Genomic DNA, 24,398 nt, shown 5'->3' with positions numbered 1-24,398 from the left:
GTGCAATGAATGCGCTAAATGCTTCATAGAGAAGGAGCCTCTTATTCACCACCAGAGAATAAATACCGTAGAGAAACCCTATCAATGCACTGAATGTGGGAAAAGCTTAATTGGGAAAGGACATTTCATTTACCACCAGAGAACACATTCAGGTGATAAGCCAAACAAATGTACAGAATGGGGGAAATGCTTTAGTCATATAGGTAATCTTACTCTTCATCAGAAAACACACACATGTGAAGAAACCACATCAGTGCACTGTATGTGGGAAAAGCTTTAGGCAAAAATGTCATCTTGTTCTTCACCAGAAAACACACACAGGTGAGAAGCCTCATCACTGCACTGAATGTGATAAAAACTTCTTACATAAGAAAAATCTTATTCATCACCAGAGAATTCACACTGGCGAGAAACCTCATCAGTGCACTGAATGTGGAAAAAGCTTCCGCGAGAAGAACACTCTTATTCATCACCAGAGAATACATACAGGAGAGAAACATCATCAGTGCACTGAATGTGGGAAAAGCTTCAGCAAGAAGACAACTCTTAATATTCACCAGAGAATACATACAGGAGAGAAACCTCATCAGTGCACTGAATGTGGTAAAAGCTTCCGCGAGAAGAACACTCTTATACATCACCAGAGAATACATACAGGAGAGAATCCTCATCAGTGCACTGAATGTGGGAAAAGCTTCCTTGAGAAGAAATCTCTTATTCATCACCAGAGAATACATACTGGAGTGAAACCTCATCAGTGCACTGAATGTGGGAAAGGTTTCCTAGAGAAGAAATCTCTTTTTCATCACCAGAGAATACATACTGGTGAAAAACCTTATCAGTGCAATGAATGTGGGAAAAGCTTCAGTCTGAAAATACATCTTATACTTCACCATAGAATACACACAGGTCAGAAACCGCACCCGTGCACTGAATGTGGTAAAAGCTTCCTAGCGAAGCAAACTCTTATTCGTCACCAGAGAATACATACTGGAGAGAAACCGTATCAGTGCACTGAATGTGGGAAAAGCTTCAGTGTGAAAGGACATTTAATTTGCCACCAGAGAACACATACAGATGAAAGCCTTACAAATGTACAGAATGCAGAAAATGCTTTAGTCAGATAGGTCATCTTACTTTTCATCAGAAAACATACACATGGGAAAAACCACTTCAGTGCATTGAATGTGGGAAAAGCTTCAGTCTGAAAATACATCTTATACTTCACCAGAGAATACAGACAGGTGAGAAACCGCACTGTGCACTGAATGTGGTAAAAGCTTCCTAGCGAAGCAAACTCTTATTCGTCACCAGAGAATACATACTGGAGGGAAATCCTATCAGTGCATTGAATATGGGAAAAGCTTCAGTGTGAAAGGACATTTAATTTGCCTCCAGAGAACACATACAGGCGAGAAGCCTTACCAATGTACAGAATGCGGCAAATGCTTTAGTCAGAGAGGTAATCTTATTCGCCATCAGAAAACACACACAGGTGAGAAAAACAGCATCAGTGCAATGAATGCGCTAAATGCTTCATAGAGAAGGAGCCTCTTATTCACCACCAGAGAATAAATACCGTAGAGAAACCCTATCAATGCACTGAATGTGGGAAAAGCTTAATTGGGAAAGGACATTTCATTTACCACCAGAGAACACATTCAGGTGATAAGCCAAACAAATGTACAGAATGGGGGAAATGCTTTAGTCATATAGGTAATCTTACTCTTCATCAGAAAACACACACATGTGAAGAAACCACATCAGTGCACTGTATGTGGGAAAAGCTTTAGGCAAAAATGTCATCTTGTTCTTCACCAGAAAACACACACAGGTGAGAAGCCTCATCACTGCACTGAATGTGATAAAAACTTCTTACATAAGAAAAATCTTATTCATCACCAGAGAATTCACACTGGCGAGAAACCTCATCAGTGCACTGAATGTGGAAAAAGCTTCCGCGAGAAGAACACTCTTATTCATCACCAGAGAATACATACAGGAGAGAAACATCATCAGTGCACTGAATGTGGGAAAAGCTTCAGCAAGAAGACAACTCTTAATATTCACCAGAGAATACATACAGGAGAGAAACCTCATCAGTGCACTGAATGTGGTAAAAGCTTCCGCGAGAAGAACACTCTTATACATCACCAGAGAATACATACAGGAGAGAATCCTCATCAGTGCACTGAATGTGGGAAAAGCTTCCTTGAGAAGAAATCTCTTATTCATCACCAGAGAATACATACTGGAGTGAAACCTCATCAGTGCACTGAATGTGGGAAAGGTTTCCTAGAGAAGAAATCTCTTTTTCATCACCAGAGAATACATACTGGTGAAAAACCTTATCAGTGCAATGAATGTGGGAAAAGCTTCAGTCTGAAAATACATCTTATACTTCACCATAGAATACACACAGGTCAGAAACCGCACCCGTGCACTGAATGTGGTAAAAGCTTCCTAGCGAAGCAAACTCTTATTCGTCACCAGAGAATACATACTGGAGAGAAACCGTATCAGTGCACTGAATGTGGGAAAAGCTTCAGTGTGAAAGGACATTTAATTTGCCACCAGAGAACACATACAGATGAAAGCCTTACAAATGTACAGAATGCAGAAAATGCTTTAGTCAGATAGGTCATCTTACTTTTCATCAGAAAACATACACATGGGAAAAACCACTTCAGTGCATTGAATGTGGGAAAAGCTTCAGTCTGAAAATACATCTTATACTTCACCAGAGAATACAGACAGGTGAGAAACCGCACTGTGCACTGAATGTGGTAAAAGCTTCCTAGCGAAGCAAACTCTTATTCGTCACCAGAGAATACATACTGGAGGGAAATCCTATCAGTGCACTGAATATGGGAAAAGCTTCAGTGTGAAAGGACATTTAATTTGCCTCCAGAGAACACATACAGGCGAGAAGCCTTACCAATGTACAGAATGCGGCAAATGCTTTAGTCAGAGAGGTAATCTTATTCGCCATCAGAAAACACACACAGGTGAGAAAAACAGCATCAGTGCAATGAATGCGCTAAACGCTTCATAGAGAAGGAGCCTCTTATTCACCACCAGAGAATAAATACCGTAGAGAAACCCTATCAATGCACTGAATGTGGGAAAAGCTTAATTGGGAAAGGACATTTCATTTACCACCAGAGAACACATTCAGGTGATAAGCCAAACAAATGTACAGAATGGGGGAAATGCTTTAGTCATATAGGTAATCTTACTCTTCATCAGAAAACACACCACACATGTGAAGAAACCACATCAGTGCACTGTATGTGGGAAAAGCTTCCGAACACGCAAACTCTTATTCATCACCAGAGAGTACATACTGGAGGGAAACTCTATCAATGCACTGAATGTGGGAGAAGCTTCATTGGGAAAGGACATTTAATTTACCACCAGAGAACACATTCAGGTGATAAGCCTTGCTAATGTACAGAATGGGGGAAATGCTTTAGTCAGATAGGTAATCTTACTCTTCATCAGAAAAACACACACATGTAAAAACCACATCAGTGAACTGAATGTGGGAAAAGCTTTAGACTGAAGGTAACTTTTATTTACCATCAGAGAACACATACTGGTATGAAACCTCACCATTGCACTGAATGTGAGAAAGGCTTCAGCCAGAAAGGTCATCTTATTCTTCACCAGAGAACACATATCAGTGAGAAACCTCATCAGTGAACTGAATGTGAGAAAACCCTTAGTTGCAAGTAAACATTAGTTTGCCACCAGAGAGCACACACAGGTGCACAACCGCATCAGTGCACTAAATGCAGTAAAAGTTTCCTAGAGAAGACAACTCTTTTTCAAACAAGAGAACACATACCGGAGAGAAACCTCATACGTTCACTGAAAGTGGGAGAGACTTCAGTGATCTTTTATTTAACATCAGAGAAAAGACAGGTGGAAAACCTTCTGTACGCTGAATCTAAGGAAAGCTTCAACCACACCGGAGTTCGTATTTATCTCCAGAGGGCATGTACAGATGAGACTTCAAATCTGTGCTCCATGTTGAAAATTCTTTTGACAAAATGGTGATCATGTTCTTCACCAGAGAATACATACAGGTGAGAAACATCATCAGCCGCTACATTTGGGAAAAGATTCCTTGAAAGTGTGTGAACGAACGGGAGATAGAAAGAGAGAACAAGAGAGAGAACAAACCCGTACTAGAGACTGACTATGAGTGATAGAGCTTTTCAGTGTACTGATTGTGGCAAACACTTTAGTAAGAAGGAAACACAAAACTGTAACATTATTGCCCACCTTTATTTAAACACTTGATAGTTCAGCCATTTAGGGTAAACTTAAGGAGGTATATGCAACAGTACGTAGGGTGCAGCACCCTCTGATAAAGTTATCTTTCTCGAGAATGCATGAAATTGGTATACAACATGCAGAAAAAGCCAAACTTTTTCAAATGGTCCAAAAAATACAAATGGGTTTTTATAAAAGATCTTCTGTTCATATAATGGAAGCAGTGGAAGGAATATCTGTTGTATTCACTGAAAATCCAGAAATGTATATGAAAATTGTGGTTGAAATTAAATTGTGGTAGGTGTAACAGAGCAATAGCTAGACCCAGCGTAAATGCACTGTCAAGGGGAATTGAGCGTCGTGTCTGGAAATGCAAAGATAGCGAGGTGTGTGATGATGCTCTGATGGTCACCCACTCAAGAATTCAATGCAATGTCTCTCTTCATCCATTATGTAAGCGTGTCTTATGATGTCTAATTGATGAATTACCGTTCTTTACCGTTCTTCTCCCTTTAAATATTTTACATGATCATTATGCCTTAGATATGTGCCTGTGGTTCTCATTTAGAAGAAAGGACGTTATCTATCTATCAATCTATCTATCAATCTATCTATCTATCTATCTATATTATCTTTTATATACCTGAAGGCGCTCAGTTATTGGTACACTTGCATGTAAAGCAGTGCCCTGTGTGTGCTAAACATGCCTTTGTATTAAAGAAGGGGCTGTGTGTCAGCGTTCCCAGTGCTTGTGTTAACAATTCCTTCATATGTATGAAAATGTGAATGCTCCTCTCTCCTTGGGGGAGGAGTCCATTGGTATCACAGATTCCTTTGAAGCCAACATTGGTGCTAATGGGGCGAGTGATGGGTGTAATACCTGCTTTCTATGAAGTTATAACTATACAGCCTTTATTTTATTTACGTCCTCCTTAATTGTAAACATCTAATTGTGAGGATGTTTGTGTAATGAATAACGCCAACAGTAAGAACAGTGATTTTATGAAATGTCATCTAAAATGGTCTAGTATGTCTTCAAGCGATGAAAGGCAATTCTGAAGTGTAATAAATATATTTATTGTATTAAATGTTATAATATTTGATGGTAATGTCCACATTGAGAAATCCTAAACATTAATAAAGCAGCTTGACATACTACCCATATCAGTTTAGAGAAATGTTCTTGTTTGTGAACATTGTGATATGTGTTATCATCGGTGAAGCAGTTATATTTTAAAACATTTTTAACATCGAACAAGAGAATAGATTGGAATACAATAAGGAGTGGTACACTAAATGGAAACAGGGGTTGTGGGGAGTTCATGGGAGTTTGACCCCCCCTCCAACCCCCGCCCCCTGTTTTGGACGCTTCACAAAAAGTGATACGTGTGTGTGTGTCTATGCATCTTAGCTTGAAAGACAGAAAACCACCATTAAAAACACACAAAGCAAAACACAATAGAGATTAACGTGTCATTTTACTTTTTCTGCTGTTATTGAAACTTGTGCCTCTCAAACCTGCCCCCTGAGCAGTTTCGCCAGAGGTGACATGCCTATTTGAGAAGAGTTTTAACATCCGGCCCACAGCCGCCTACACCACAACTTAAAGAAGACAGAGAAGCCATAGTTCAGGTTCCACTGTCTGGTATGGAATTTCATTGTACTTTGTTTTCTAAGTTGCTGGCATCAAACATTTCCTATATATTACATTACACCGCTTGAACTAGATATTAACTTAAGATTTTCAGTGGAAAAGCTGCAGATATGCATACAATCATATGTATATATACTTGCAAATATTGATGGAAAATAAGAACTACCATGTTCAGTTGAGTCAGTCCTTCTGATTCTTGCGGCATCCTGTGACATCCTGTGTGGTCTATATCTCGGTCTGCATCTTAACTTGTGCTGATTTATGTATTTCGCAGAGTGCTGTGTATTGCCTTGACCTTCATTCTAAGTGTATACTCACCTTAAGGGTGGGATCACATGAGAAGTTTTGCCCTTGCATCTATTAGCCACCATGATGGACTGACCAGCCAGAGTGTAGGTTTGTCTGGAGATTGAAGGGTTGTGAACAGTTCAGTTGTTAATCTCTTCTATGGATCAATACCTCAGAGAAGGGTAACATGATGCCATACAGACCTAAAATTCAGGAAAATCTGTTATTCTTTTTTGATTGTTCTTCTACTGTTTGTATCAAAGGCCGACACAAGACAGCAGCCTGTCCTTCCAGAAATACATAGCCACGAAGACCCAAATGGTCTGGCTCAGAATATCTACCCTTTGGAAATTAAACCCTTCATCCCGGCACAAGACTTCTGGACCATTGTGGAGGCCCTTGTGGCCTCACACATGGATGGGGGGAAATGCTCTACTGACAGGGTTCCCAGCTGCTTACTTGGCTCCCCTAAAAGCAGTCCAACACACTGCAGCATGTCTTATTACAGGAACACGGAAATTTGACCGAATTACCCCATCCTACGCAAACTACATTGGGCCTCATTACAAGTTTGGCAGTGGCCTTGCCGGTAAAACCGGCAGGCTGCCGCCAAACTTGCAATATTTTCCAGCAACCGCGAATGGGCAATAACCCAGTAATTGCCCATTTGTGGGCGCCGGAATTAATTCATCCCCATTCCCATTGAGCTCCATAGGGCTCAATGGGAATGGGGATGACATTTGCACCGGCACCGTGCAGAATGGTGCCGGTGCTAACTTCAGTGTCTGCGGGCGGGTGCCAGAGCGCCCGCCAGGTCAGACCTGGTGGGCGCGAAGGAACCCATCCACAGAACTCGTAGTTTGCCAGTCCGGGAACTACGGTACCAGCAAGCTTACCGGTACCATAGTTCCCAGACCGGCATACTTGTAATGACCCCCATATTTTCTTCCACTCCAAGCCAGAATTCTGTTCTAGATTGCATGTATCATCTACAGAGCAGTCACGAATAGCACACCAGCGTACCTGGCGGCTGAGCTCCACATATCTGGTGGCACACGCTCCTCGTGCAGCAAATCAACCAACTGTACTGAATCGCAACTCATCTGCAAAGAGAGGATCCTCAAACAATCCTTCTCTTGTCACACACCCACCCTCTGAAACTCAATCCCAGTGTCGGCTCGGAATGCCCCCACAATACTCTTAATTTTGCAAATCTCTCAAAACATGGCTCTTTCAACAACACCTAACCAAGCACTCATTCCAGCGGACGCATGCACTGATGCACAGACCTCACAGTATTGCGCTACTGTTAAATGATGGCAGCCCAAATGCTGGCTACCCGCACTCTCTACAGCTCTCTGCTGCTCTCGAGCTAAGTCTGCACTTTAGACAATACAAATAAATAATGAAATAAAGTCCCTTTCTGCACTACTTGTACTGGCAGTAGGCAGTTGCAGGGACACTGGCAGCCTTCAAGGATCAAACTTAAACTTCCACAGACGCTAGTGATTAGTAAAAATATCTGATGGTGTTACAGATTCTGATACCTGACCTGAAGCCCTACCTGAGCCAACGAGTCTGCAGACTGAGCAATTTCACCAAAGCGACCTGCCCATTTCAGGCAGGTTTCACAGCCCCTCAACTGACAAGTTTACAAAGACTGAGTAGACAAAAACCAGTCATGTTGCACAAAGGCATCAACAAAGAGCATATTCTTTATATAATAAGATAGCCATAATCGTATTTAATTAGGAAAAAGTTGGGTCATCCCCAAATCAGAAGGATATGTGCAGATTAAACTTTAAAAATGAGATGAGGTTAATGTTGAGCAACTCCTTGTTTACTGCATTCTTGAGTAGAAAGGTTTGCATGCGGACATAAACATCCAACACACTGATTGAAAAAAGAGGGAGGCTAGAAAGACCATGGGCCTCATTACAAGGTAGGTGGCCGCGGAATGAACGGTGCCGCTAAGGGACCGGCACCGTTCATTCCGGGCCGCCACATTACGAGGTCTACTGCGGGTCCCGCTCTGGACGCCTGGCCAGACCAGACGTGCAGAGCGGGACCCGCTAGCAGACCAGGATGCTAACAACGGGCCCGTCATTAATGGGCCCGTTGTTAGCATCCTCCCCATTCCATTGAGCCCTATTGGGGCTCAAATGGGAATGGGGATGTACCGGGTCCCACGAAAGGGAATTACCGGGCCCTCCAAGGTCAGAATGGCCTGGTAAATCCCCTTTTGCGGGACCCGGTACCCGGTTTGGGGGCTGCTAAAAACGGCATGGCTACCTCCAAACTCATAATGAGGCCCCATGACTTCCTGACTAAATATTAAGCTTTGAAAATAAAATGAATAGGACCACTGATAGCTGTAGATAATAAAGAAGAATCAATCACTTAACTTTCTGATGTGGAATAAGCAACGGGGTGGCTATATAAATATAATAATTCAAAATGAAAACAATATACCCTTGAACCACGGGCCCAGGTCCTTGTCCTTCCAGTTGCACACCTGCACTGCCTCCTCGCAACCCTGCACTTGGGGCTGTATCTGCAACCCTACAGTCCCCCTACATGCACTTATCTAACACTTGTTGTCTGCACTTAGCCCCTGAACTGCCACCTGCTGGCCGCACTTCTTGTTTTTTCGATGTTTGATCCTATGTCTTGCACTTGCTCCTCCTCCCGTTCCCCGGGCACTTGTCCCCTTCCCTCTCCCCTGCACCTGCACGTTCTCAATGTCACTGGGCCACTGGGATCGTTGTCTTGTCCTCCCTTTGTTCCCCTCCCTTGCCTCGTCGAGCCTTGAGACACTTGTGTATAGGCACACTATAAATGTCAAATATCAATGCATGTTAAGATTTCTAGAGTATGTACAAGGATTTAGCTGAAAGTTTTAATGCATTCAATGTCAAAAAGCGAGTTAGTAAACGCAATTTTGCAAGTGCGCACTTTAGAAAAGATTGCACTTAGATCAGGGAATCAGTCTCACCATAGTAAGCAATTTCTATCAATTGAGGAGGTTAAGGAGAGTATGTACAGAGTTGTACATATTGGTCCAATTGCCAATATGTACAACTCTGATCTTGATAAGTAGGACACTTTCGAGTCCGATAAGATACAGAACATTGTGTACATATTGTTGATACCCAGGAATCACAATCCTAAGTATTGTGCTATTGGGATCTTCAGCCAGATCGACCATATTGCCATTAGTAGTCACCTGAACTTGGTAAGGCAGTTTGTATCAAGCCTGGACAAACTGCATAGAATACTTAGACTAGGTGTAAAGTAAAGATGCCTGCCATGCTGAAGAATAAATATTATACTCAAGTTTAACTTTATTATACACACAGAAAATCCTTCAAAAGAAAATATAACAACATATACATTTTATAGGTGTGGAGGTTTCCTAGTGGTTGTATTCGTGGAGTTGTGGTCTACACTGAACTGAATGAATTCTGGGGGAAACATGGACTCAAATTGGTATTTTCATTCGTATTTATATAGCTTTTATTGCCTAAGCGAGGAACAATACTATGTTTTGGTACAATAAAATGAATAATGTCCATTATGAAGAAGATATAAAGTGTGTTTTTAGACATGTGCGTAAAGAAGAGAAAGAGGTAAGGGACCAGACATATAGTGGAAGAGAATCCAATAATTTCGGTGCTGAAAGCAAAAAAAGAACAGAAGCGTGACTGGGCACTCGAGGACTTTGCACAGATCGTATAAACGGTCTAAGTGAACGCAGAGAGCGAGTGGGCTCATACCAAGAGATTAGGGCAGAAACATAGAGGAGCAATCCCATGCAGACATTTGAAAACATTACAGAGAAAATGGATTTTAAGGTGAGACTCCAAGGTTACCCGTTGCAGAGCATGAAGAGCGTTAGATATAGGATCAAGGGGAGAACGAGAGCATACGAGGTATATATACATATTGAAAATGGCTGCAAAAGGCAAGATGACAGGTGGCCAGACCAAGAAGAAGAGATGAACAATAGTCATGACATGGGAGAATACTAGACACCAAGAGTTTGGTGGCGCTAAAAGTCTGAACCCGCCAGGCTTTCCGAATATTGAATCAATGGACACGGCAGTGTCGAGTAACCAATGAGATATGAGGGTTAAATTAAAGGGAAGAATCAAATATAATGCCAAGGTTGAGAGCTGGAGTAGAGGAAGATGGAATGGAGGAAAAAAGGTAGAGGGTGGAGGAATAGGAGGGGGAATTTGAGATGAAGGAAAGAACACCATTTCTGTTTTAGCATAATTTAGATGGAGAAAATCAAGAAGAGTAAACAATTGCTGAAAGAGGAATAGTGGATAGCGTGAAAACATAGTGGACCAAGGACTGAGCCCTGGGAGACTAAGGACTGTAGAGGACAGGAGGTAGAAGCATTGGCAGCCCAGAAGTAGAATAAAAGCACTCAGTGTGATAGGGAAGAAACCAAATGTGAACACCTCCAGGGATGTCTAGAAGAATGAATAGCGTGATCAACTGTGACAAACGCCACTGATAGGTTGAGTTAGATGAGTATAGAACAATGTTTATTGTAGCGAGAAGACAAAAGAGAATCTACAAAAAAAGTCCATCATTCTCCAACTCTGATGCTCCCAAGTAATGAGGAAGAAAATCTTCCTACTGCAATGCCAGAAAAACAATAATTGCTTGCTTCATACCAAGGCAGCAAAAATTGAGAAGGTGGGATAGGCGGGAACACCCGTGAATATATGGATTGGTGGCTGGGGATGTTTAGAACTCACAGAATGATAGTGGGCATAAGGGGATCTATGTGATTACTGTGGCAATTTTAATGCTACAGCCAAAAATTTCAATTTCTTTTTTTAATTTGTACCCCATTTTCACTGCATTTATATATTTTGGGGACTGCACCGCCGACTCCCTTCCACATTATTTACTGTACCCATCCCCCACATATATATGGGTTGAAATGGGGATAACAAAAATTGACATTTTCGGCTGTCGCAGTAAACTTGGCGCAGTAATTGTATGATGCTGGCATAATTATAAGAATTGTTTCTGAGTGATTCGAATCCTGGTGTGTTTTTAAAATCTGTGCACCCCCATTTTGCATTGCATTTCTGTGTTTTTTGGTAATTCGAATCCTTGTGTGTTTTTAACATCTTAGCATCCTCATTTTGCATTGCTTTTCTGTGCTTTTTGGTAATTCGAATCCTGGTGTGTTTTTAACATCTTTGCACCCCCATTATGCATTGAGTGTTTCTATTGTTTATGTTTTTCTCGCTTCCTTGGCTAATTGGCTACCTGGTGAGTTTGTGTTTGTGCTGTGCAACTTCTACTCTATCTGCCATCCTTATATCTACACCACCCCTATGGCACTGACCATCTCTTCTATCTATTCTAACTGCTATACTATCACATCCTCCCTCCATCATGAAGTCTGGAAGGAAAGAGTCATTGCATACACCTGCATCAGCATTGCACACACCTACATCAGCCCAACTTTCAGACAGTTTGTCACTGATATCTTCTATTATGTCCCCTCTCCAGATCTTTGGACTCCACATCTGATCTCCACTCTCTCTCCTCTCCTTTCTTCATAGATTAAGAGTGGCACTAGCTGGGAAGTACTCTTGGTGGCCATCTCATCATCCAGGTGTATCATTGATATCTATCGCAATGGCACTATCATGGCTCATGGTTCTCAACCCAACCTCCTCCTTCGATTGGCTCTTGTCATCTGTCATCAACTTCCTCCCCACACCTGCCGCTCCTTCTTCCTCTCTCTCTGTGCCCCCTCCTCCGACTGGTGTACCACACCACTGTACCCCTCCTCGGAAAACCTTCAAAGACAGATGTGACCTTTTCCATCTATCCACGCTTAATGCCCGCTCTGCTATCAAACACTCTGCCAACATCTGCATCCTCCTTGAAGACATTAACCTTGATCTCCTCGCTCTCACCGAGACGTGGTTCAATACCAGCTCAGTCACTGCTTTTGACTCCCTTCTCCCTGATGGCTTTAAGATCATCTCCAAGCCTGGCCCTAATCGTGCTGGCGGTGGGGTTGCCCTGATCTTCCCTGAGTGGATTCCTTCTTCCCTCATACCCACCCAGCCATACTCCTCCTTTTGAGGGCCTGGTCTGCAAGCGGGTCATCTCTCCCACATCCTCCCTGACCATTGCCACTATCTATAGGCCACCAGGCTCTATCACCCTGTTCCTCTCTGAATGGGCTGATTTTGCCTCCTCTCACCTCACATCTACCTCTAAACTCCTTCTCCTGGGTGTCTTCCACATCGACCTTCTCTCCTCAGCCACAGCATCCACTCTCTTCCGTCACCTCTGCACCTCGCTCTCCCTCTCCATTCTCGCCTCTGGCCCTACCCACTCGGCTGGAAACACTCTTGATGCCTTGATCCACACTGATATTTTGTTCTCCGCCACACCCACCACCCACTCTGGTCATACCACTCCCTCCTCTCGTCTCACCTGGTGCCTCTCTGCCATCTGACCGCACCTACTCTAGCCCTGCCAACATCGTTCGCGGACAAACAACCGACGAAACGAGTGTCAGCTGATGCCTTCTCAGCCACTGCGATGCCCCCCCACTGCAGACTTGACCTCTGACTCTGTTCTCAGCAACCTCCATCTTGCCATCACTAACACTATTGACATTCTTGCCCCAGTCATGAGGATCTGCCTGAAATATGCCTGCAAGCCTAACACCTGATACGATTCTGAACCTGCATCCCTGAAACACAAGTGCAGAGCTGCAGAACGGAAGTGGCAGTCCGCAGGCTCACCCTCTGACAAACTGGCCTGTTGTTTCCTTCTCCAAAGGCAGTACCGACTTTCCATTTGTTCCAAGAAAAGGGCCCACATCCAGGCTCTCATCTCTGGGGCATCCAACAACACGGCTGAACTCTTTAAAATCTGCAAAGAACTAGCCAACCCTTCAGCAGTCGACACCTTACCTCTTCTCTCACAGGCCCTTTGCAATGCCCTGGCCACACACTTCACTGCAAGAACCCAGGACATCCTGAGCACTCACTCTTCCCTATCTCCCTCCCCCACCTCCTGGTACCGATGGCCTCCCCACCACCTCTTCCTTTCTCTCCTCCTTCTCTCCTGTCACATCTGAGGAGGTTACTAGAGTTGTCTGCTCTATGAAGGTCTCCTCCAAACAGGTATCCCCCTGTTCTTCCATAACTATCAAGGACAATATCGGCTCGCTTGTCCCTGCACTAGCTAATTTCTGCAATCACTCCTTTGCCACTTGGTTTTTCCCCTCTTCCCCCAATCTCTTGTTTGCCCCCTTCTGAAAAACCCTTCCATCGACCCCTCATGTCTGGCTAACTACCACCCCATCTCTATCACTACCTTCCTTGGAAAACTCTTGAAGAAGTGGGTCTTCCCCCAACTGACCCAGCACACTGAGCTTGTTGGTTGCCTACACGAAGAGCTATCTGGATTCTGAACATCCAGAAGTACAGAAACTTCTCGTCTGAACACCCATTAGGAACTGCTTGCATCTCTTGACTCCAACTCCCCAGCTGTTCTCATTCTACTTGATCTCTCCTCTGCATTTCATATGGGCAACCACTTCATCCACATAAAACGGCTTCATGATACCCTTGGTATCTTGGAGCGGCCACATGACTGGCGGACTTCCTTCCTCAATGACCGTCCCTCACAGGTTATCCTGGGCTCTTTCTCCTCTCCCACCTTTGGCATTCCCCAGGGCTCCAACTTGTCTCCCTGGCTCTTTAACATCTATCTTGCTCCGCTTGCACATCTAATCTCCACGTTCTCCCCCTACTTCCAGTGTTATGCACAACTCTTCTTCAAACTACCCTCTGATTCTCTTCTTACTTCCTCCATCATTCCTGACTGACTATCTGCCATCCAGTTCTGGAGTGCCTCCAATGATCTCTGCCTTAATGCCAGCATGACTGAGATCATACCCCATGGGACTCCTGCTCAGTCTTTCTTCCCCTTGCTCTGGCCACCCTCTAGGGGCTCTCCCCTTCTCCTTCATATGAATCCAGAAACCTATTTGACTCCTTGCTTTCCTTCCCTCCTCAAATCCAGGACCTTTTCAAGAAGGCCCACTTTCAACTCTATCTCCTCAAAGGAATCCTTCCTTTCCTCACTTTCCCCCAGAAGGGCAATGTCTCCAGAGTTCTGGTACTGTATGCTGGACTATTGCAACAGCCTCTGCCTTAATCTCCCCTCTTCCTCTCTATGTCCCCTCCAGCTTATCCAGAATAGTGCTGCAAGACTTATCCTTGGCCTCAAATCCATGGACCGCATCTCTCCAGCCCTAAAGTCTCTCCACTGTCTCCTGGTTGCTGCAAGGATCCAATTTAAATCCATATGCATCATCCATAAGGCTGTATAGAGTCAGGGACCACGATATCTTCAACTTGTTCTCACGAAATACTATCCCTCCAGATCTTTACACTCTTCCAGTGCCACCTCGCTGCATGCCAAGCGCTTCTCTAAACAGTGAGCTGGTGGCCGATATCTTTCCTCAGCTGGCTCCCTTCTCTGGAACAGCCTCCCCCTTCCTCTCTGTCTTGGGCCGGATCTTCTCATATCCTGGAAGCTCCTCAAGACTTTCCTTTTAACACCCTCCTTCCCCCTCACACTACCCTGCTAAAACCCCACAGTTGCCGATATTGGTGACCAGGGCCGTTATGTGTCCTTCTGGTACCTGCCCCCCTCATAGCCTTCATCCTCTGCCCACCCCCAGAACTTGCTGTTGGGGTCCCACTGGCCTGTGCTATCTGACAGACCTGACCACTCTCACCAAGAGATCTCTGCCAGGCACTTAGCAGCTGCTTGCAACTTTTCCTCAGCACTTCCCTCCGTGGTACTCCCAGCACTTACCCCCATTCCTTCTCTCTCTCTCTGCACTTGCACATTCTGAATGCTCACAAGACCTAGTAGGACCGCCTCTCTCTTTATTTTATTATTGTATTTGCTTTTCTTTCTCATGTTACCTCCCCTTTGCTCTGTGGGCACTTAAAACAATTTACTTGTTAAAATACAAAAAAGGTAGCAGGCGCCCTCTCTAGAAAGAACATGGCATGATAACCTGTTCTGTGGTTTTTTCCCACTTCGAGAGTCGGCAGCCATCGCTTTTTGCTCACTGTACTTTTCATAAAGGCGTAATTTCCATTTGCATATCAGTCTTTGGCCCGCCCACAAGGGCAGTCCACCATCAAAATGCAAATGGATATTCCTCCAAGTACAGTGAGCAAAAAGCGATGGCTGCGGACTCTGAAAGTGGGAAAAAAACACAGAACAGGTTATCATGCCATGTTCTTTCTAGAGAGGGGTGCTTGCTACCTTTTTTGTACAATTGACTTGTTGTATGTGCGCCTTACAAATGCACTTAATAAATAAATATCCTGAATCCGTCTTCCTTGTTTGTTTGTGTGATTGAAGAATTCATCTTACAACTAAGTCGTTGCCAGATGCATGTCTACATTAATTGGCGTACACTTTGACTGCAATGTTTTTACGTTTGCTTCTCTGTCTTTCTCTAATCTCATTTAGTATGCTGGAAAAGGACTGGGTGAGGTAATCTAGTTATTAATGGCTGGGTCATCACGAGTTCATCTTGCATCATGCAACTTGGTGATATAGTGATGCAATACCTTGCACAATGCTTGTCAAGCTCTGCTCTTTTTGCTGTTCTCTTGATGGTGGCCATGAATCTTTCTTTCATGCCATTGGCTTGTGGCCACAAAGGCATTACCTTTTGGTGTGTAATCAGCTTATCACTTGACTCTTCTCGGGATATGGTCTTCACCAAAAACCTCACATCATTTGAACTGTTGTTTTGAAGTATTCCTGGTTATTGGGAATCTTGAATATTCATCTATCAAAACAAACCCATAAAACCCCTCTTGTGTTGGTCCACAGACCCCTATGGCTACTGTATGCCATATTGTTTCTGGAAGGCCCATGATCTTTAACAGTCGGTCGATTTGCCTTGGCCATCATTTGACCCATTTGCCAGGTTTCACTCGTTGGGCATCATTCCAAGTTTGATGGTATTTCGGCAGTAAATTCTCCAAAATTCCACCAAACAGATTTACTGTTACTGCCACTTACTCCAGTAGAATTACCACCAGATTACAAGTGGTGGTAGGCGGTGTTAGTCCTCATTTATTTTACTTCATATGACTCCATGGGGATTTCAGCAGAATTACCGCAAGTGGTAATTCTGAGGATTTTGCCTATTTTTTTGTGGTAAGGTGTCATATTTTCCAAAAGGTGGAGAAAAATCCTCCACCTTACCGCCAAATTTGTAGTATGGGCGGGGCAGTAATGCAGCAGTATTACCACCATTTTCTGCTGCAACGCCATACTTGTAATAAGGCACATTATTTATACGGGGTGATTTTTGTTGGGAAACTAGACTTGATGACGTAGGAATCTCTTGGTGTTGAATACTCCACAGTGGCCATCATGTGCAATATGCACTATGGTTTTCCTCGAAGCTGCAGGATTACTTACTCTCATACCAATCATGAGCAGTGTGATGAATCGTATGGAGTCACTAATTCCCCGACAAAGATGTCCTCCCATGTGACTAGGGGATGTCCTCCAATGTGGCCAGGGGATGGTATTATGGGAGAGGATTACGTGGGAGGGGGCGGCTGCTCAGGAAAGGTGGTGACCCCATCAGGAGAGACACAAAGAGGAAGACTGCATCATTACGAAGATTGTAATGAGTTGTTGTCCCTATACAAGCCATTTCTGTTGTGAACCCCAAAAACCTCTTCTTGAAAATAACTCTAGGCATAACGCCATTCGTACCTCATACACACATAAGACTCCTTTAACGTCTCTTGTCTCTAATGATTCTCAGAACAGATGTTCTGAATAATATCACATTGGGAGTCACAGAAACTCTATGAACGCCAACTCGCAGACAGCCTCAGTTACTGATATGAGGAGGAAGGAGTTAATGCGGATCAAGAGAAACACAAAGTTAAACATACAGACTAGTTGTTTTGGGGAGGTCTGAGTGAGTGGGACATTTAAAAATGGTGTCCGCTTTGAAAATGTGTGAGGCGGAAAAGAAGGAAACAAAGCCGGATATGAGGGAAGCAGAGCCAAAGCAGACCACAGTACGAGGAAGAACTGTGCTGGGGGAAACAGGCATTTCCACTCCGCCGCTCGCAAGCGTTACATACCTGTGTGGTGCAAGGCCAAAATGGGCACTGCAGGCACTGAGACAGAACCATCGAAGAGCTGGCAGCAACCACAGAGCTCCTGGCAGCGCGGTCGTGCAGAGGAGCAGCTGTCATGTTGACGGGTGAAAGTGGAGCTGCCTGGAGAGCTGCAAGGAAGTCTGCACTGTAGGAGAGGCCGTCCCGGAGTGGAAGCTTCACCGCCACAGGTTGGAAACGCTTCAATGCACCAGTGCTTCTTCCCAGAACCTTTGGGGACCCAGGGACATACCAACAAGCATGTGAACAGACAGAAATATTTGAATGTTGACCCAGTAAAACATAAAGAAATAACTTGAACAAGTGCCCAGACATAAGATATCAATATAGGGAAAGTTGGAAATGTAGTACATCAAGCCAATGAAGTAGAAAGCACAGTGAAGTAACACAACTGTGTTCAATTAAGACTGTGATTTCAAGAAGAAGTCCTTGTGAAAGGAACACACCAACAAGTGACCATTGGTAGACAAGATACATGGCAGGAAAGTACACAAGGGGATCTGTAAGACCCAGAAAGGGTTTCCTGGCAGGGGAGTATACCAGAAGGTCCAGTGAAGTCATATAGAAAGTGGAAAAACCCCTGGCAGGGAGTATACCAGGGTATCAATGATTCCTGGCAGGGGAGTATACCAGGAGGTCTATTAAAGTTGTATAAAGAAAAGTGCTTGTTTTGCAAAATATATGGCAAAGAAGTACACCAGGGATACCTTTGCCTTCCTAAACGAATTATTGTTTGAAAAAGACAATTTTACCATCTTTGAGAAATTACTGTTTGAAAGAGACACTTTCGCTATCCTTAAGAAGCTGTTATTTGAAAGAGACTCTTCTGCCACCCTTAAGAAACTATTGTTTGAAAGAGACACTTTTGCCATCATACTTAAATAATGCAGGGGAAGGGAAAGGCGCACCTGCGAGAAGTGCCTGGGAAGTGCCTCTTTGCCTGACCGGCTGGTGGTGGACCGTGGACTGTGGATCTTGCTGCGGTTATTCTGTGGACGTTATGGCCTTTACAAGGAATAACAATTGTCAAGTGATTAGCCATGCCCCCAGCGAGGTAACGGCTTAAAATCAAGCCTGCGCGCGCGCACCTGCGAGACGTGCCTGGGAAGTGCCTCTTTGCCTGACCTGCTGGTGGTTTGACCCATGGACTGTGGATCCTGCTGCGGTTATATTGTGGACTTTGTGGACTTTACAAGGGTATTTTTAGTGCACTCCTTGATACAAAGTTTACGAGTGATTGAGGACCCGTTTCTTTTAGCATTTGCTTTCTCTACTTTATTGTAGAATAACAATTGTCGAGTGATTAACCACGCCCCTAGCAAGGTAACGGCTTAAAATCAAGCAAGTGCGCGCGTGCACCCACGAGAAGTACCTGGGAAGTGCCTCTTTGCTGAGGCGTCGAGACTTCGGGGCAGTTCAGGTGCTTCTTGCAGTGCAGAACAAATTGCGTTGTGTGTGGAACTAGTTTAGTGTTGTACTAGATAGTAATGATCCGGCAAACCTTGAAAACGGGCATGCCGGCGCGAAGCCCCTTGAAAAGTGAGAAAGCAGCGCAACCAATAAAAATCAATTTGACCACGCATGTAAGTTCCACACCTAGACGAGGTGGAAATAAGAATGGTTCATTGGGAACTGCGGATATCCGCAGATTTTGTAATGGGTCCTTGTCTGCATTCCAAGCTCAATCTGGAAAAGGTCGAAGTGAGATGGGAAAGTTATTTATTGAAAAGTCGGTCGCTGAAATGAACGGTGATGTGGACCTTGTTAAAAATATAAAAACTCCTGAGCAAGCCCTAGGAATGCCGGTGGCTTGCATAATGGCGGCATGTTAACTATTGGACACGGCCTTGTTAGACTCTGTTCCAATTACAGGGCTTACTCAGAAGGCTCCAGCTGTTTGTCATGAGCGAGTGGAGGATGTATTAGGTGTAGTTGTAATCGATTTAGATGCAAACGACTTAGTCTTTTCAAACAATTTGCTACCTGAAAATCTGTCAGACTCCCCAGTAATGTTTTCGGAGAGTAGTATAAGTGACTCCTTTTCTTCTAATGTTGCTCCCTCAATGATAAAATTGATAACCAATAATCACACTACGAATACCTCCGTCATTATTCAGCAGCCCGACAACATGTTGGGAATTACCTTGCAGTCATTGAATTTGGCGATGGTATCTCTGTCTAGATCATTGACTATATGTGAACAGAAATTACTTGTTCAGGGTGAAGTTTGGAAAAAATTATTGCGTGGCAAACGAGGAACGCCCGCCAAATTGTCAGAGTAGTTGATAAAAGAGTAGCAGGTGAGTTGGAGATGAGCATGGCCTCTGTGGCATCTCAAACTGAAAGTAACTCAATTAGTACCCAATCTCCTAAAAATACTCCTCATGATAATAGAAAAATGCAAGTAATTAAGTCTGCAGTACCATGCATTAACAATATCATAAAACAAAGTTATGGCAGATAAAGTCACAGGTCCACAGCACTTGTATAACAATTAAAAAGATCAACCAAGGCTGTCTGGGTGGTGGAGGGTATACTGCCAGTAAATATCCACGAGGTAAGTTATGAAGAACAAAAGAGGTCCCAGTCTCGCTGCACCAAGGAATTGGAATTTATTAAAGGTGAAAAACGCCTAACACATCTTTCAAGCTGCATACAGCTCTTCTTCACAGGCTACAGTTATAAAAAAATGGCAAGCAAATTATAAATAAATTACAATGTATGCAGTTGGTGCAATGTATCAAAAACAAACAAAGGTACAAGGGAAGGGAAAGGAACCAGGGCAAGGTGCAACCACAATTAACACATGTGTAATACATGTAAAAAGCCGAATAATAAATTAGGTTAAATTACTGCAAGTTGTCAATTTCATTCGTAGCAGCACGTGTGCATGGAAACAATTACAGAGAAAAATTAAATATGAATTTTAAGTGGGCGAATAGTGCTCCCTATAGTTTGGCAGTTTGAGGTATGTTATAATCTTTAATGAACCTGGTATCTTGGTTATAAATGTTTTTGTTCTAATTTTGGTTGATTATATTCATTACATATTGGGGTCCTTTCAGAATTTATCCTGGCATTGTCCTACGTTCAATTTTGACGACTGATTGCTGTAATTCAAGGTAAATCCGTTTACTTCAAATTATGGGGCACATACTAGTCTTTTATTTTAAGATTTATCTGATTGATTCGTTTGGTACATGATTGCGCTGCTATGGTCAACCTTTGTTTCTAAAATTGTGCTTTAATTTTTCTCTGATTTACGTGTGTTGTTGGGGTTGGGGGGCCTCCTTTATGTCCGCGACTTTTTGTGGGTCGGCCGACACTCCCGCGCTTTTGAACACGTATCCGAAGAATGTGATCTCCTCCTTCAGGAACTCGCACTTTTCCCTGTGAATTGTCAACCCAGCAGTCTCTAACCTGCTGAGCACCATCTCGAGGCGACGCATGTGTTTGTGCCTGTCGCTGGCGTGGATGAGAATGTCATTACTGATGTTCAGCACTCCAGGGATACCCTGCATTGCCTCCTGAATGGCCTGCTGGAAAACCTCTGCCGCTGAGGAGATGCCGAAGCTCAGTCTTTTGTATTGGTGTAGGCCCAGGTGCGTGGAGAAGGTAGTGATGTATCTTGAGTCACAATGTAGTTTCAGCTGATGGTACCCAGCGATGAGGTCAATTTTCGAGAACACTTTTGACCCTGTAAGGTCCATGATGGTTTCATCCAGTGTGGAGGTAATGTGCCATTCACGCTTGATTCCTGCATTTAGAAGGTGAATGTCGATGCAGATTCTCACTTTCGATGGCTGCTTCAGCTTCTTTGTCACCACCATGGGAGACACCCAAGGCGTCGGTCCTGTTACCTCTTCAATGATTCCTGCTTTTTCAAGTTCTCGCAGTTCCTTCTCAACCAGGTCCCTCATGTGGAATGGGGTCCTTCTGTGGCGTACTGCTCGGGGCTGTACTGACTGGTCGATGTCAAGCTTTATAAGTTTGCCTTTTAGGCATCCAATGCCCTTGAGGATGCCCGGGTACTTCTCCAGGAGACTGGTGATGTCCGATTAGTCCGCTACATCGCAGATGAAATAGATGAGTCTCAGGTCTTCCGCTGCATTGCCACTGAGTAGGCATTCGATTCCTGTATTGACGACGTAAACTTTTGACTGGAGGACTCGATCACCCCTGCTTAGTGTTGTTCTGAAGCGTCCCTCCACTGGTAGTGGGGCTTTGCATCCGTAGGAAAATAATAGTGTGTCAGTTGGCTTGAGGCCAGGACAGGGACGCAGTTCTTGTAACATTGTTGCCGGTATGACGTTTACTGGTGCTCCAGTGTTGATTGTCATTTGCGTCTCCTGGCCTTGTATGGACACGAGGCAATTGCGTCTTCTTTGTCTCTTTGCCGACTATACATCTCTGTGATCAAGTGCCGAGACCAAGTATACTTTCCATCTTCTTCTCCTCCATCCACTTTCCGCATTTTTTGCTGGGTCACCATCGGCATCACCGGATTCGTCGTTTGACGATTTGTCAGACTCTACACGGCGGGTGTTGGCTTGTTTCTTCTTTTTGGGGGTGCTTTTGTCCAGTTGCGGTTGGGGGTGTTGTGATTGCCCTGATGATCTGCAGACGAGTGTGTAGTGTTCCTTCCGGCCACATGCTCCTCACGTGGTTCCTTGTGCTGGGCAGTTTCTTCTTCCGTGATGGTACCTCCACACCATCCACACTCTGTCGGCCATGGGATCCATGATTGCCACCGTGGTGAGTTGTTTGTGTCGTTGAATTCCACTCTCGGTGGTTGGCGGTTGGCAATTTGAGCTGTTGTCACCGTCGTCTGCATCAGTTGGAGCTTCTGCAATGTGATGCACATGTGTGCTGCCCTCGCGTGCAACAGTTCTCTTTGGCGCCCATATTCGAGGATCCTGGCTAGGGAAATGCCTTTATCGCTCAACACCATTCTGCATAATTTTTCGGAGTGCATGCCATTGATAATTTGGTGCTTTATCTCCTTCTCAACGTTGTCGAATTCACACGAGAGTGCAAGTTTCCTGAGTCTTGTATGGTAGGCGTCAAGTGTTTCCTCCTCCATCTGAACCGTGGTGCATAAGATGAATGTTTCGTAGTCCGGGTTCAGTTGTGGCATGAAATGTGTGCTGTGAGAGCGTCTTTGGCTAGTTGATAAATGTCTGACCCATCACCGATTACCACCAGTGAGTTGAAGATGCGCAGGACGTCGTCGCCAACGTTGAGTAGAAGGTGCAACCTCATCTTCCTGGGCGTTGTGATGTCTTTGCAGTCCATCGCCATCTCAAACTTCTGGATCCACAATAGCCAACGGGGGCCCACTGACGATGGGTCGGTGTAAGGGTCGAACGGCCCCAGTGCCATTGTCGTCCCACCGTGAGGCCAAGGGAATGGTGCTGTAGGTGTCAGTGATGCTGCAATCCTTGACGGCGTGCTGGATCTGGGTGTGGCCAGGCCAGTCGCCATGTTTTTACGGTATTGGAGTTGCCGCTGTCTTTGTGTGTGTTTGACGAAGCACTCCCCACCTTTGTGACCTTTGTGTCGATGGGGCCTTCAGGTACCCAACAGCTCTGCTCCCTTGCCGTCTGCAGTGCAGTGTCCCTGTCCCCCCCCCCGTGGATAAGGGACCGGTAGGAAGCCCTCTCCCAAAAGGAAGCACAAGCTCTTTGCCAAGACATGGCGAACGCCAAGGAAAGGACCTCACAATTTGTTCTGGCGCTTGCATGGGTGGCCGCGCAGGCATGCCGCCGCCATCCTGCATAGCCTAGCAACTTATGGTCGTGGTGCTGCAAGGGGCCAAATCAAACTCTTCACCTTCAAAGGTACGTCTTTGTGCAGCATTTGCATCAGACTTGGCACAAGTGTTTACAGTCATGCGTCCCAGCACAGCATAATTACCATAATAATGCAGCAAAGCAGCGCCCACCCCCCCGCCCGCATTCATGGCAAACCCTGGTGAACCCCCAACAGCATGGTACCTGTGGATTGATGCCTTCAAGGTATCTGTAAGAGCTGCAGGGGGCGCAGGGTACTCTGATGATGAGAAGGAAGCAGCATTGCTGAACTGTTAGGGGACTGAGGGGCTGAGAGTGTTCAGACATCTTCCGGTAGAGGATATGCATGTTCCAGATGCAGGAGAAGGGGAGATGGTGGCGAGTATGTATGAAACTGCACTCTAGAAACTGGAAGGGCTTTTTTTGACAAGAGGCCCAACGTGGTTTTAGAGAGATACGATTTCCTCTCCAGGGCACAAGCTGCAGTGAATCAATTGATGCCTACATCACTGCTCTGTGCACACTTATTTCAAACTTCAAGTTTACGGGCGTACTGGACGAATACATAAGGGACCAACTCATGATGAATACCAGTAATGCCAAGGTGAGAGAGAGACTATTGATCGATAGAGATCCTCGCCTGGAAAAAGTGATCGAGATCACCAGGACAATTGAAGAGTTGCGAGTGAGTGTGCAAGTTGTGACTGAGAAAAACGACAAGGAAAGCCAAGGTGATCAAGAGGAACAAGTGCACCCCGTCATCCCCAAGAGAAATGCAGGGGGGGTGAGGGTGAGATTCAACCGAGGAGAGAATATTGCCAACAAGGACAACAGAGGGACCTCTACTGGAAAACAGACTTGCCGTAGGTGTGTTTGGACAGGTCATTCCACAGGAGCCAGGCAGTGTCCAGTCTGGAATGTTGATTGCAGGAGATGTAGGAGGAGGGGGCACTTTGCCTGAATGTGCAGAACACTTGCTGAGGCAAGACAAACTGTGAGGATGTTGGATTCTGAGGGAAATGTGGGCGGTGCAGTAGGCTATGTGAGTGAGGGTGCGCGCGAGGGAGTGTTGTTGCGTGTGGGAGGAGCCCCAAAGAAAGGAGCATGGGGTATGGTCACCATTAATGGTGCACAGATTGA

At 44.7% G+C, this 24,398-nt stretch overlaps 1 protein-coding gene and 1 pseudogene across 1 annotated transcript; both read left to right on the top strand.

The window, feature by feature from the left end:
* Positions 1-1,725, top strand: part of LOC138511242 (zinc finger protein 585A-like) — a 145,251-nt pseudogene extending 143,526 nt beyond the window's left edge.
* LOC138510697 (zinc finger protein 300-like) lies at positions 1,723-2,909 on the top strand (the record flags this gene model as incomplete). Its single annotated transcript, XM_069626468.1, has 1 exon — positions 1,723-2,909. A coding segment is annotated over one exon (918 nt), but the record flags the coding sequence as incomplete, so codon positions are not given.
* Positions 2,910-24,398: the final 21,489 nt, after the last annotated feature.

This window comes from Ambystoma mexicanum, chromosome 6p (assembly GCF_040938575.1).
Source record: "Ambystoma mexicanum isolate Mex_15411 chromosome 6p, UKY_AmexF1_1, whole genome shotgun sequence".
NCBI lineage: Eukaryota > Metazoa > Chordata > Amphibia > Caudata > Ambystomatidae > Ambystoma > Ambystoma mexicanum.
Note: the sequence above shows the minus strand (reverse complement) of the source record. Positions and strands in the feature narration are given on the sequence as shown.